We start from the raw sequence: 15595 nt of genomic DNA, 5'->3' as shown, positions 1-15595 counted from the left end.
TGTCACTGTTGTCAGCAAAATCTTTAGCCACACTATTATAGTGGCAGCTATTTTGGGGGAGTTATTGCTAAAAGCCACTTAAATGCCATTCTCAGCTGAATAACCCCTGCCTAAGTTTTTTAATATCTACCCTTAACTCTTAACGTTACCCTTCTCCTCCACTGCCAATTCCAGACTTCGTTCCTTTCATCTAGCTGCCCCCTATGCCTGGAATAAATTATCTGAGTTTGTCCGTCAAGTCCTTCCCTTCCCTTGTTTAAAAGCAGACTGAAAACCCACCTTTTTGATATAGCTTTCAATCCTTAACCCTACTCCTCTACCCTCCAACCCAGCCAGCTGATTAACCGTTCCCCTTAACTGTATCCATGACATCTTGTTTGCCTGTCTTGCCTGTTTAGCTATTGTAAGATCTTTTGAGCCGGGACTGGTAGCGCTATAGAAATAATTAATAATAGTAGTAGTAGTACCCAAGAATGGTATAATGGAAAGTTGGGTTGAGGAAAATAGGTTAAGTGCTTAGTAATTAATTTCAGCACTAAGCACCTAATTCAGGAGCTCAAATTATAGGCAAATTAAGGTTCTTACCTTGATAATATTCTTTCTAGTAGACAGGCACTCCATTTCTGAACGTGTGGGTAGTCAATCCTTTCTCATGAGAATTCTAGTAGGGAGCTTAATTAGCATTCTTTTGCTCCGCCTCCCATCCTTCTGGGCTGTCCTTCAACTTCTCAGTTTGTACCAAAGCAGATGGTCAGCCCTGGAGAGGATATAGAAGAGGGAGGGGTACAGGGATACTCCCCGAGAAACATGTCTTTTCTGCTCATATAACATATAAACAAAACTTAACTATTTGCAATATATAACAAGGTGAAAAACAAAGTCATCAACTTGAGCGCCAACTGCACTAAGAGTGTAGGAGATTCAACAATATCCCCTATCTTCTTCAATGTGGCAGTTGTGTCCTCTATCCTGTTAAGGCTGGATAAAGGAAATAAACAAGATGTTTGGATTCCGCAGCACTTTCGAGGCAGTAAGCAGGCAAATAAACATCTGATAGGGCAGGCTTCAGGAATAATGTGTCTACTAGAAAGCACAATTATTACCTTAACAGGTGTTATCCAAGGACAGCAGGCAGATATTCTCATATGTGGGTGCCATCCATGGAGCCCAGTACGGACAGTGGTAAAAGTGTATTGCTATTTTAAATTTTTAGAAACTTTGCAACTGTCCGTACTGCACATGCACGAGTGCCCTCCCACCCGATGCCTGCTCGTAATACCTCAGTTCCATAAGCAAGCTAAAAAGCTAACCAGGAGAGGTGGGAAGGCTGTGAGAATATCTGCCTGCTGTCCCCAGATAACACCTGTTACAGTAAGTAACTGTGCTTTATCCTAGGACAAGCAGGCAGCATATTTTCACATGTGGGATTCCCTAGCTGAACATAATGGGATGGAGGAAGAGTTGGACATTAGGAAGAAATTCTGTAATACTGCTTGGCCAAAATGACCATCTCGTCTGGAATAGGATTCTAGAAAGTGTGAATGTGTGAACTGAGGACCAAGTAGCTGCTTTGCAAATTTCATCAATGGAAGTGGAACGTAAGAAACCTAATGCTGCCATAGCTCGTACTTTGTGTGCTGTAATGCGTCCCTCGAGCTGCAGCCCAGCCTGAGCATAGCAGAAGGAAATACAGGCTTTTGCATAAGCAGCTAGAGTTGCTTTCTTTCTACATCTTAGAGGGCGGAAACTACTTCATTTAAATAGAATTTGTGCACTAGTACCTTGCGCTCAAAAGCCATGCCATAAGACCAAAGTGTTCTTGATCCTGTAGGGCAATTGGGCCTTGTGTGAGCAGTTGCGTATAACATGGAAGTCTGAGACCTTGAGCCCTCTGTAGACCGACCAGGTCTGCAAACCACAGTTGCCTCAGCCAATCTGGTGCTACTAGAATCACCAGCCCTTCATGTGTCATGATCTTGAACAGAAGTCTGCCTATAATGGGCCATGGAGGGAAGATGTAAAGAAATCTTGCCTCAGGCCAAGGTTGCACCAGGGATTCCAGGCCTTCACTTCCTGGCTCGTATCTTTAACTGAAGAACTGAGATGCCTTCTTCTTGGCTACCAATGCCAATAGATCCAATGTCAGGCACTCCCACCGACTCACAATGCAGGTAAAGGCTTCCTGAGATAGTGACCTCTCCCCAGGATCGAGAGTCTTCCAGCTGAAAAAATCAGCTTGCACTGTCCACTCCTGCCACATGTGCTGCCGAGAGTGCCAAGAGATGGGCCTCTGCCTATCGTAACAGAATCTAGGCTTCCAAGCGTAAAGTAGTACTATAGGTGCCCTCCTGGCGATTGACACAGGCTACCACCATTGCGTTGTCAGAGAAAACTCTTAGTGCATTGGTCTTCAGCACGCTCCCAAAAGCCTGAAGCGCCAGGCAAGCTCAAAGTTTCACTTCCTCTGAGACTCTAACCACCAGGCTAGAAAGTGATGTGCTTTCAATGTCCAAGGCAGTTGCTATTGAAGTACATCCCTCTACAGGTACCAGTGGGAGTGGAACGCATTCTGGAGCAGACGCAAGTATGCCCTTGCCCAGGGGATCATGTTCATACTCACAATCGTTGATCTCAGCACCTGCAAACAATGCCAGGCCGTCGGTGCTGTTTCATTCCAAAACTCCTCTCTGCAGGCTTCCAGGAGGAATACCTTGTTCTCCCTTGTGTCAAACCAGACTCCCAGATTCTCCAAGAGCTGCATTGGCTGCAGGTGACTTTTCTGAAAGTTGACCATCCAGGCCAGCTTCTGTAGCAGCTCAATCACTCTTTGAACAGCTAGCCTGCCTTTGGATTCAGACTGAGCTCTTATCAGCAAATCATCCAGATATGGATGTGATGCAACTACAACCTTGGTAAAGGTCTGTGGAGCTCTGGCTTACCAAAGGGTAAGGTCGCGAGCTGGAAATGTTGCTCCAGCACATGGAAATGCAAGAACTTCCTTTGCTCTAGAAAAATGGGAATGTGCAAATAGGCTTCCATCAAATCCAGGGAGGTAATAAATTCCCCAGGCACCACTGAAGCAATTACTGACTGCACCAGCTCCATCCAGAAACAGAGTATCTTGAAGGCTGCATTTATCGCTTTGAGGTCTAGAATCAGCCTCCAATCTTCTGAGCCTCGATTGGGCATTATGAAGTAAATTATCTACCGGAGCCTGAAACTTCCTTTGCAACAGGCTCTATGGCTTCCAGATGCAGCAGCCTTTGCACTCTTGCTCAAACTTTGACTGCTTTTTCCAGCTTCCCAGCTGGAGAATCCAAAAAAGGGTCCGGGAGGTGACAAAAGAACTCAAACTTACACTCCTCCTATAAAATGTCCAGTACCCAGGGGTCTGTAGTGATCTCCACCCACACTCCCCAACAGGACGATAATTTCCTTCCACTTCAGCTGGCGACCTGGCGTCCTATGGCCACCCATATTCACAAGAATCAAGTTTAACTTAGGCATCACTGCCTTTAAGATCCTGAAATGAAACACCCCTGTCTACCTAACAGAGTTGGCCACCCTACTCCAGAGTGTCTCCAACAAATCTTTTCCACTCAAAATTCACAGCATGCCAACAGTATAAAGTCTTCCAGGCAAATTACTTATCCATCCAATATCAATTAACAAAATGCTAGAACTACCTACCACTGACACTACGATCTTGTGACCACTATTCTCAGGCTCAGAAAACTTTTAAAAGCATTTTTGTATCAAGCCGGGGAGCCAGCCCAGAAGTAATTGAAATAGCAATTGTAAAAGCCCATTTCTAAACCAGTGGTTCCCAACCCTGTCCTGGGGGACCACCAGCCAGTCGGGTTCTCAAGATATCCCTAATGAAAATGCATATGCTTTATAAGTATTAGAAGTAGTACAAAATATTGTTCTTATTTGGGTATTTTGCTAATGAAAATGCATGAGAGAGATCTGCATACTTGTCGCTTCCAATATGCAAATCTATCTCATGCATATTCATTAGGGATATCCTGAAAATCTGACTGGCTGGTGGTTCTCCAGGACAGGGTTGGGAACCACTGTTCTAAACTGTCTAATGCAACTTCTGGGACATAACAATGAGACAAAGATGGCCTACTTAAACGTGTAACTATGAATTTGTAACTATAACCTAACTGTATTAATAACTGTACTGATCTACCTGTACTAGCAACTCTAATGAATGTTCGTGTCAAACTGTCCATTTTAACTTCCTGGGTAACTGACCCCCAACCTCTTGTAATGTAATTCGACCTTGAACTGAATAGGTAAAGGTGGAATAGAAAACTTGATTAATATAGCATAACTGCTTCTTGGTAGTTGAGGAGGAGAAGGATCCTGAAGATTGGAGCTTTGAAAAGATCTCTGGCCCAAAGGTCCTTCCAAAAATTGACAATATAGTCTGGAAGTCCAAAAATTAATGCAACCTGACCCCCTAGAGGCTCGAGGTCTGCTGTCCAGTAAAGACTTTGGCTTGCGATCCTGCACACCGGCCATTAGATCATCCAGACATTTCCCAAAGAGTTAATATCCGTTAAATGGTAATTTACCCAAGGTTGCCTTGGACGAGGAACCCCCACCCACTGCCAGATCCATAGTATCCTAAGGGTGGAAATGGAACAAGCAAACATTTTGCTCCCAACTCTGAAAAGATCATACAGAGCAGGGGTAGGGAACTCTGATCCTTGAGAGCCGTATTCCAGTCGGGTTTTCAGGATTTCCCCAATGAATATGCATGAGATCTATTTGCATGCACTGCTTTCAATGCATATTCATTGGGGAAATCCTGTAAATCCGACTGGAATATGGCTCTCGAGGACCGGAGTTCCCTACCCCTGATACAGAGCTTCAGCTACATAATCCACTCCAGACATTAGAAACTGGTGATCCCTCTCAGCTATTTCCTCTGGATCAAGCCACAACTTGGAATGGCAAACCTGGGCAACAAAAGACACCGCAGCAATTGTTTTTAAACCTGAGGCTGTTGCCTCAAAGAGTTTATTATGAACAAAATCCAACCTGTAGCTCTGGGTATCCTTTAATACCACACTGCCTTCACTGGAAAGGGAGGTATGCTCGGTAACCTGCACCAAGAGGAACCCACTTTTGGTGGAATGCAGAGATGGTTAAATTCAGCATCCATGGGATAGAGCTTTGCTATGGCTTTGGCCACCGGAAGGGACCCTCTGGGACTTCCCAAAGGTCAGTTAACATTTTTGTAATGTTCTGATGAGAGGGAAAACAAGTGGTCTGTGCTTTTATGCTGCTCATAAGTGAGCACTGTGTAGCAGAGTACTGCAGAGTCTCTATTGTTAATTCCAGGAGGGATTGCATGATCACCTCCAAAAGTGCTGAAGGCTTAAACAGCATGCACACAGTTGGGTCCACTCTGAGATCAAGGGTCTCCACCAGATCTGGATCAGTTCCCCCTAGAGATAAAGCAGCTTCTTCTTCTACAGAGGACGCTAACTAGGCATTAAAATAGAGCTCCCTCCATCTCAGTCTTCCTCAGACTGGATCTCCCTGCCTTGCGTACAGCATTATTGCTGGGAAATCGCACTCTGGGGGGGAGAATCCCTGGTGCCATCATGGCCATGATTCCAGAGGGTTCCATGTGGCCTTATTAACCATGTAAGCTTCAAACATCATATTGATGAATTTAGGGGGAAATTCCTGTCCAGGACGTCCAGATGGCCCTTGCGGACACTCATGAGCTTCTTTCTGGGATTTTGTGGCAGTGCCATGGCTGCACTTCACTGGAGATGACATGCATTGCCCCCCTGCTCAAATATGGATTTTTTTTCATGGCCCTTACACCATCTGTGCACTAACACTCCCTGAAGGACAAGAGGAGGCTAAGCCAGCGGCTCCCGTCCACTATGCACCATATGAGATATGGATGATCCTCAGATGGCCATCCAGCACAAATCTAGCATGAAGACAAGGTATCCTGGCCTGAGGAGTCCATCACACTTGTTTTTAAGCAAAATTCAGGTATTTTGAGGAAGATAGATGAATTTATTTTCAGATCGGGAAATCTAAGATGGCCATCGTGACAGCGATTTTATCACCAAAAATGGCCCAAACTGGGGTCCAAAAACTAACGATATAAGGTTTTTAGAGGTGGGGGAACCTGACTCTAACCCCAGAACCCCCCCAAAAAATGATTTAAAAATAAACAAAAATCGAAGTTGTTTTTTTATCAGGCTGTCACCCTATTACTCATTGTGCAATGCTGTGTGTTGGGAGCTGCAAGTGCTGAAGCTACAGATAGCTTACAGAGAGAACTTCTGCCTCAACAAGCCTGGAATCTGGACTGATTGTCTCTTCAGACTGCCTCTCGCACCCAATGAACCAGCCAGAGACCTCAACCCCCACCAGACTTCATGTGCACAGATGGGGTAGGAAAGCAGTCAGCCCCAAACCTGGAAAAACAGCCATGGAGCCACTCAGCATGCGCTAAAGCCACTGCGGACAAACCTAGGGCGAGCATAACTCCCAAGTGATTAGTCCCTGAGACCACAAACATTTAGTGCAGGCTGTCCATATAGGTGCACTGCAAAGCAGTCTGCCCTCTGGAAACAGACCCTCAACATTAGAGTCTGTGTTTTACTGCAGCCAGAAATGCCAGAAGACTGGGATCCTCTGCAGCACTGAAAATTTTGCAAATGGTAAGCCAAAACTGAATTTAATTGAAAAATAAACACGAGCAGAAAAGACAGGCTCCTACCATCTTGCTTATAAGACAACTGAAGAACTGGAAGACAGCCCAGAGGGATGGGAGGAGGAGTAAAAGAATGCTAATAAGGCTCTCTACAAGAATTCTCACAAAAAGGGGTTGACTACCCAAAGGTTCAGGAATAAAGTATCTGTCACACTAGAATGAATAGTTATGCTTTGGAACTCATTGCTGGAGGATGTGATAACTGCGGTTATCATAGCTGGGTTTAAAAATGGTTGGGACAAGTTCTAGGTTCATGATCAGTGCATTTGCCACAGCAGCATCACTACCATTGCTTTGTAAAAGGGAACCTCAGAATATATTTGGTTAGTGAACTTTCTATTCCATCCCACAGTTAAGAGTTTCTGTTTGATTATTCAACTACTAGTGTTTAAGCCCATTACATTAATGGGTGCTAGAATATATGTCTGTCTGTCTTTCTTTCTGTCTCTCCCTGCCCCTGTCTCTTTCTTCCTTTCTTTCTGTCTCTCCCTCCCGTGTCTGTCTTTCTTTCAGTCTGTCTCTCTCCCTGCCCCTGTCTCTTTCTTCCTTTCTTTCTGTCTCTCTCCCTCCCGCTATCTATCTTTCTTTCTTTCTCTCTTCCCCCTCCTGCTGTCTGTCTTTGTCTGTTTGTCTCTCTCACTTCCCACTGTCTTTCGTTCTCTTGCGCTGCCTGCCTGTCTTTCTATTTCTCTCTGTGGCCCCCTGCCTGCCTTTCTTTGTATTTCTCCGTGGCCCCCTTCCGTCTCTCCCCCACAAAGCAAACCAAGATTTCTCCCTGCCCCCCAGCACACCCCTCCCGCAAAGCAAGTTCGCTCCCTAGTCCCCTTTCTCTCCCCCACCCCCACTTCCCTGTGCAGCAGCAGCATTCCCCCCCCACTTCCTTGTACAGTAGCAACAGCTTTCCCTCCCCCTTCATTTCCCTGTGCAGCAGCAGCATTTCCCTCCCCCACCCCACTTCCTGTGCGGCAGCAGCATTCCCTCCCCCTCCATTTCCCTGTGCAGCAGCAGCAACATTTTCCTCCTCCCATCCCACTTCCCTGTACAACAGCAGCATTCCCTCCCCTTCCATTTCTCTGTGCAGCAGCAGCATTTCCCTCCCCTCCCCCCAACCCACTTCCCTGTGCAGCAGCATTTGTTTGTTTCTGGCCGGCTCCCTTACTCTTGCCAAAGTAATTTTTGAGTTTAAAGCTACCGCATCGGCTCCTCTTACCATCCCCATCTGCGTCACACGACACCCTCCTGCAGTTCCTGTGCGCCATAACAAACCGCCACCACCATTGAGATTCCTGCAGGCGCCGGAAGCCGGCGCACGTGCCTGAAGATGTCGGAAACCGGAGCGCATGTGGCCACATGTGCCCCAAATAGAATACGTCCATGGAACAGAAATCACGGCGGCAGGGATCACACCATTTTAATAGCGCATGCACGGGTAAGGTTTTATTAGATAAGATGGTTTACATTCTAATTGTAGATGTGCAGGTAAAAATAAGCTACTATGAAACTAGTTACAGTATAGTTACTTACTTCAATATTGTTGTTAAGTTCCACATATAGCTGTCTGGTTTCTTCCCTTTCAACTTCATCTAATGTTAGCATAAACCATACAATATTTTACCTCTTGATGTTAATTGAAAAAATACCATAAAAATACATTTGTTAATAAATATGCTGCATCATAGATATAAATCAATGGATCAATATTCAGCCACCGTGGTCAGTGTATTTTTTTTTTTTTTTTTTATATTGGCCACAGTGATCAAAAAGAAGAACTTAGATCTTACCTTCTAATTTTCTTCTCTCAAGTCCCTCTGGATCAGTCCAAATGCATGGATATACACTCTCTTGCCAGAACATAGAAACTTAGGGCTCCTTTTACAAAACCGCGCTAGGGCCTTAATATGCGGAATAGCACGCACTAACTTGCCACACGCGCTAGCCGCTACCGCCTCCTTTTGAGCAGGCGGTAGATTTCCGACTAGCACGATAAAACTGCTAGCGCGGCTTTGTAAAAGGAGCCCTAAGAATCACTTGCTCAAAGTTTCCCCCTCTAAAGAGTCCTGTGCAATCCACAATCACCCACTATTTCTCTAGTTGAGCAAAGAAGCAACTAATCAAGACCAAGAGGCAAGAAACAGATAAACAACCTAAATCTTAGTTCAGTTGTTCTCAGCCTTTTCAGTCAGCACACATGTGATGGATGATTCTTGCATATGTAATACATGCACCAAATAGTGGAGTGGATATACAAATTCTCAAAATATTCAAAAATGGTTCTTCAACGAACTTGTCAAAACACTCTCCAAAACAGCAAAAAATGTGTAGGTATAAACATCCAATGTATTGGTTATTATAATAATAATGGAAAGGTGGAAAACCTCAAACTATCCTTCCCAGCTCACAATACAGCAGCTTATGCTGATTAATTCAATGGGATATTTTGTCAATCATTGGTCTGCCACCTCCCCCAAACATCAACTGTATCAAATAATTTGAAAAAACATAAAAGGAACTTAGCTTCTGATGATTAATCTCTTATGATCACTAATCTCTGGACACTGATCCCAACGGGGCCCATTTCGCCCTAAAGCTTCGTCAAAAGATCAGAAGACACATTGTCTCCACGTAGCCTTGTTCCACATAGTAAAACTGTGATGTCTTCAGCAATCACTTAGCAATGCTGAATCAAGCAAATTTCATACCAAATGGAAGTGCCGGCACCTTAAGCCCAGCTGCTACACATATCCCGGGACCTGATCATTCGAAGTTTGTGGAAGCAGTTTCTGACTATGGTTCCTGTTTGTGCGTGGTAGTTTAATTTGCTGTCGATAATCATTCCCAAAATTTTAACCGAAGTGACCATATTGATCGGTATGTTGTCAATACAGATTGGAGATAAGTGAATGCCGTCCTTCCATGGGAAGAGAAGGCAGTTGGTTTTTGAAATACTTAAGGATAGTATATTTTTTCTTAGCCAATTGCTAACGCAATCTAATTTCAAGTTCATGGCATCAGTTTCATTCTTATTTGAAGGATCGATGGGATGGATGATCTGAATATCATCAGCATACGCATAAGCTGTTAAACCTATTGATTGGAGTTTCACGATGGACAGCATCTGCAAACTGTGTGGGCACCCTTCTGGGATTCTCTTACGTCTGCTGCCTGGAGTTATTTGCTCAATTTATGATAGCTACTTCAGTTGGCCTTCTCATCCATTGATACCTGATGAGAATCTGCAGATTCGTAAAACATGCCAGGAAAAGCAACCGGCAAGGGAGGAAGTGGGGCCATTGGATGATGGAGACAAAAAAGGAGTGGTAAAGGAGGGAAAAGAGATAGCTGACAGGTTGAATAAGTTCTTCACGTCAGTCTTCACGAGGGAGGACACATCCAATATTCCGGAACCCGAGGAGATCGTAAATGGGGATCAGGATGAAAAGCTGGTACAACTAGAGGTAAGCCAAGAGGATGTCCTCAGGCAGATAGACAGACTAAAGAGCGACAAATCACCAGGTCCGGACGGCATTCACCCAAGGGTACTCAAGGAACTAAGGAAAGAAATAGCAGAGCCACTTCGCCAAATATGTAACCTATCCTTAAAAACTGGAGAGATCCCGGAGGACTGGAAAATAGCAAATGTCATGCCCATCTTCAAGAAGGGTACAAGGGGTGACCCGGGAAACTACAGGCCGGTCCCGGGAAAGATAATGGAAGCACTGATTAAGGACAGCATCTGTGAACACATAGAAAACAATGGACAGCTAAGGTCGAGTCAGCACGGCTTCTGCAAGGGTAGGTCATGCCTCACCAACTTATTGTACTTCTTTGAGGGGGTAAACAGCCTGGTGGATAAAGGGGAATCCATAGACATCATTTACCTTGACTTCCAAAAAGCCTTCGACAAGGTCCCAAACGAACGACTGCTCAAGAAGCTGTGGAATCATGGGGTGCAAGGGGAGGTCCACCGACGGATCAAAAACTGGCTGGCAGGCAGGAAACAGAGGGTTGGAGTAAAGGGCCATTACTCTGACTGGCAATGGGTCACGAGCGGAGTTCCGCAGGGGTCAGTGCTGGGACCGCTCCTGTTCAATATATTTATTAACGACCTGGAGGCGGGAACAAAATGTGAGGTTATTAAATTTGCGGATGACACCAAACTCTACAGCAGGGTTAAAACCACAGAAGACTTAACGACACTGGAAGAGTGGGCCAAAAAGTGACAAATGAGCTTTAACATAGGGAAATGCAAGGTCATGCATGCAGAGAAAAAGAACCCGATGTTCACCTACAAAATGGGGGGATCACTACTAGGGGTAAGTAACCTTGAAAGAGACCTGGGAGTGATGGTAGACACAACATTGAAGGCATCGGCACAGTGCGTCACAGCCTCAAGGAAAGCAACAAAATGTTGGGTATCATTAAGAAGGGTATCACAACCAGGACGAAGGAAGTCATCCTGCCACTGTATCGTGCAATGGTGCGCCTGCATCTGGAGTACTGTGTCCAGTACTAGTCACCGTACCTCAAGAAGGACATGGCAGTACTTGAGGGAGTCCAGAGAAGAGCAACTAAACTGATAAAGGGTATGGAAAACCTCTCATATAATGACAGACTGAAAAAGCTGGGGCTGTTCTCCCTGGAAAAGCAGAGACTTAGAAGAGACATGATAGAAACCTTCAAGATCCTGAAGAGCATAGAAAAGGTAGACAGGGACAGATTTTTCAGATTATGGGGAACCACAAGTACAAGGGGGCACTCGGAGAAATTAAAAGGGGACAGGTTTAGAACAAACGCTAGGAAGTTCTTTTTCACCCAGAGGGTGGTGGATACATGGAACGCTGTGATAGGCCGGAACACGTTACAGGGCTTCAAAGAAGGTTTGGATAGGTTCCTAGAGGATAAAGGGATTGAGGGGTACAGATAGGAGTAGAGGTAGGTTATAGGGATAGTCAGGGACCACTGCTCAGGCAATAGGCCTGATGGGCTGCCGCGGGAGCGGACCGCTGGGCAAGATGGACCTCTGGTCTGCCTCAGCGGAGGCAACTTCTTATGTTCTTATGCCAGGATTTGGAGGGGTGGGGGGGGGGAGGAGTGAAAATATTGAAACTGTTCTTAAATTGTTTTTGTGACTACTGTTTCTTGCCTTTGCGCTGTATGTTCTGGCTATCACAGTTGTATCTTCTCTTGCTTGTTTAATAAATATATTACAAAAAATACCCAACCGATTGATTGGCATAACGTCAGTAGAGGTGCGAGGTAAATATTGAATAATAACAGTGAAAGTATTAATCCTTGAGGAATGCCAGAGTTATTTAAGTATATCTTAGAATCAAAATTATTAAAGATCACAGTGGAGGTTCGGTCCTTAAAGTAAGAGTGGAACCATTCAAGAACTTGGTCAGCAATTCCTACCGAAGATAATCTTTTCAGAAGTAATTGGTGGTCTATAGTATCAAAGGCTGCTGATAGGTCCAATGATACGAGAATGATGGACTTGTGATGGTCAAGGTAGTACTGAACTGACGTGGTCAGACCTAATAAGGAGTGTTTGGTGGAGTGATATTGACAAAAATCTGTTTAATTGGGATGTAGGATTTAGTTTTTTTCAACAAATCTGAAATTTGGTCGTATACAACCTTTTCAGCCAATTTTGCCAGAAATGGCAGGTTTACAATGGGCCTGTAGTTTGAGCGTTCCTGCTTACTTTCTTTGGGGTTTTTGATTAAAGGATGAATAACTGAATGTTTCCAAGACTATTATTGATGAATTTGAAAATAAATGGTCCAAAGAGAGAAAAGAACTGTTTTAGGACAAATGGAGGAATTGTCTGTTTTTGATTCCTTCAGATTAAGTGTTTGAATTAAACAATGAAGGTCATTTATCGAAGGAAGAGTGAAATGTGTGTATGTAGAACACCGCAGATTGTCTTCCTCAGCAGTTTTAATGATTGAGGTAGCTTTGCATAGAATGTCTGTTCTGATGGTGTTAATTTTTTCTTGGAATAAATCTGCTAGATTTTGAGCTGTGGGAGAGCCATTGGGGGGAATAGCCTGTTTTTGTTTAATTGAAGTGAGATTTTTGAGAATGGAGTAAAGTACGGCAGAGTTCCTTGCTTTAGTAATACACCTTGTGTAGTGCTTCTTCTTTGTTAGATTTATCATTTTCTTGTAATATTGCGAATGTTCCTTGTATTTGCAAAGATTAGATAAAGTAGGGTTAGAATGCCATTTACACTCCAGTGAGCGGAGCTGAAGCTTGATGAGGGCTAATTCTGAATTGAGCCAAGGGTTCTTCTGGGTTTTTTTAAGAAAATGGTGTGAGTGATGACTGGTGCTATTTTGTCAAGGAGAGTGCAACATGCCTCCTCCCAAGTTGCGATTTGATCATTAAGGGGTGCATCATCCAAATCACTGATTTTAAGTTGAAAAGACAGATGAATCGCATAGATTGCTGAAATCTCTGGTAGTGATAGTTTTAGAGGGGGGGGGTGAATTTATGGTTGGCTTTAAGCAGCAAGAAGTAATGATGAGAGAATGATCGGATGAGGGGACCTGGTGCGAGGCTTTGAGAAGTTAGCTCTCTGAGATGCTGGAACGAAGATCATGTCAAGAGTGTGACCCACTAAATGAATTGGATCAGATATGTAAGGAGATAGGTTGAGATCATGACTATAATTTAGGAATTCAGATGTATTAGAATTACCTTGATCTTCGATATGGATATTAAAATCTCCTAGGATTATTGGAAATTGAGTAAAAGTCGAGAAATCGAATATGAATGATTGAATCTGGGCAATTGTATCCTGATTAACTGGCGGGGTACATATAAAAGTAGGAAGTCAATGACTGGATTTGTATTGATTTTGAACTGAATAGATTCAATAATAGATCTAGCAGGGGAGTGATCTATGCTAATAGAAAAAGTGGATTTAGAGATAACGGCAAGACCACCACATTTCCTTCCAATACGATGATTAAAGAAGTAAGAATAACCAGGGGGACTGGCGAAGGCTAGATAAGCCTCGTCACCTTCTTCCAACCATGTTTCCACAATACAAAGGAGGTCTAGGGAGTTTGGGATGATTATGATGTTTGTTTCAAATGGATCTCGCATTGATTAACCCCACAGTTAGCGAACCCGCGTTTGTCTGATTGAGTGGGAAAAGGAAAGGGTTTACTTGTATTTCAGTCCATTGGGGGAGATGTGGGAAGTTATTAGTCCGGTTAAGTCTATTTCCCAAAAAAACAGGGATCTGAGGGGACTGGAAATCCATTTTTATTTGAATGTGGAAAAGCAGAAGAAGGAAGCAGAACAAAAGTAGGTAGGTTAATTTCACAAGGCTACAAAAACTTTTTTTTTTAATCATCTGACAACACAGCACATTTTTCTACATCGGATTTTCACCCTGATTTCAGATCTATTATTAGTTTGTTTCAGTCACATAAACTTTTAAAGTTATGACTAATGTTAGTTTATAGCGTTTTAGCATATATGGTTTTAAGAATTGCAGCATCAACTTAAAGAAATGTTGCAGCATCTTTGGTCCAAAGTCAAATAAGCACACAGCATATCAAAATTATACTGGACTGTGTCCAATATTTCTTCAAAAATGCTTAGAGTATGATTTCATTTTGTGAGTTATGTCTGGATTGTCACAGCACAACATCCAGCAGTAGTCACACTCTCATTCCAGAAATCTTGGTAGGAACATTCCATTAACTGAATGTCCTGGTGAAAACGTTCTCCTTGCTCATCAATCACCATACCAAGATTTTCCAGAAAAAAAGTCAAGCTGTGAGTGCAAAATGTGTATTTTTAATGACATGCAACAGCCAAGTTTCTGATATGAGTTAAGGAGATTCTGAATTCCTTCCTTGTTTGAAGGAGACTTATGGTTCCCCAGAAAGTTTTCCACTAACCACTTGACCACATCGATCATTGCCACTATGGTCCCCAGAACCTGGAGGAACTGCCATGCTGTCGGGACCGGAGTGGCCAGAAGGTCAGTGACAACCTTGAGAGACAGGCAAGAACACTTTGTTCTGTCCCGTGTGAAATTGAACACCCAGGTAATCAAAATCCTGCATCGGCTCGAGGTGACCCTTCCTGGAGTTGATCACCCAGCTCAAGCACTGCAGCAACTGTACCACCTATTGAACAGCCTGACACCTCTCGGACAGTGAGGGAGCTTTGTTCAACCAGTCGTCCAGATATGGATGAATCAGGACACCCAGGGTGCGAAGATGGGCCGCCGCCACCACCACCATCACTTTGGTGAAGGCCCTGGGTGCCATTGCCAATCCAAAGGGCAACCCCACAAATTAGCATTGTTAACCCAAGATGTAGAACTGCAGATACATCAGGTGGTCTAGGAAAATGGGAATGTGGAAGTACACCTCCGTCAGATCCAGGGAGCTAGAAACTTCTCCAGCACCACCAATGCTATCACTGAGCCCCACTAAAATACATGAATGCTGAAACAGCTGGAACAGGTTTAACGACCATGTTAAAATTTTGAGAATCTTCTCCCCAGTTCCTTATCACAACATGCCAATACAACCACCTTTTGCAGATCTAGAATTATAAATAATGTAGAGTAGATAACATCTTTTTTGTTGTTCTTATTTCCTGCTTCTAGCTCCATGCACTCAAGGACCCCCTCCAAGGATTAAGGACTCGTATGTCCTTAGCTCTGGGTGGGAATGGAGGTGGGGTGGGTAGAAAGGGAACCAGATCAACCAGTTTGACACCTTTGGGCTATGCTGTCCAATCTAGCCAGTCTTAACATAGTAACATAGTAGATGACGGCAGATAAAGACCCGAATGGTCCATCCA

General features: G+C 43.9%; 1 protein-coding gene across 9 annotated transcripts in view; it reads right to left on the bottom strand.

Moving 5' to 3' along the window:
* The window catches only part of SYCP1 (synaptonemal complex protein 1), a 327903-nt gene that overhangs the window by 230488 nt on the left and 81820 nt on the right, over positions 1 to 15595 (bottom strand). For 8 of the 9 annotated variants that reach the window (XM_033919065.1, XM_033919067.1, XM_033919068.1 and 5 more), the window contains one exon: positions 8285 to 8343. The exons of the other annotated variant lie outside the window; for it this stretch is intronic. In XM_033919065.1, coding sequence (XP_033774956.1) covers positions 8285 to 8343 — 59 coding nt within the window. The remainder of the gene's footprint in view (positions 1 to 8284; positions 8344 to 15595) is intronic. 9 annotated transcript variants of the gene reach the window in all.

The sequence above is a fragment of the Geotrypetes seraphini genome, chromosome 13 (assembly GCF_902459505.1).
Source record: "Geotrypetes seraphini chromosome 13, aGeoSer1.1, whole genome shotgun sequence".
NCBI lineage: Eukaryota > Metazoa > Chordata > Amphibia > Gymnophiona > Dermophiidae > Geotrypetes > Geotrypetes seraphini.
Note: the sequence above shows the minus strand (reverse complement) of the source record. Positions and strands in the feature narration are given on the sequence as shown.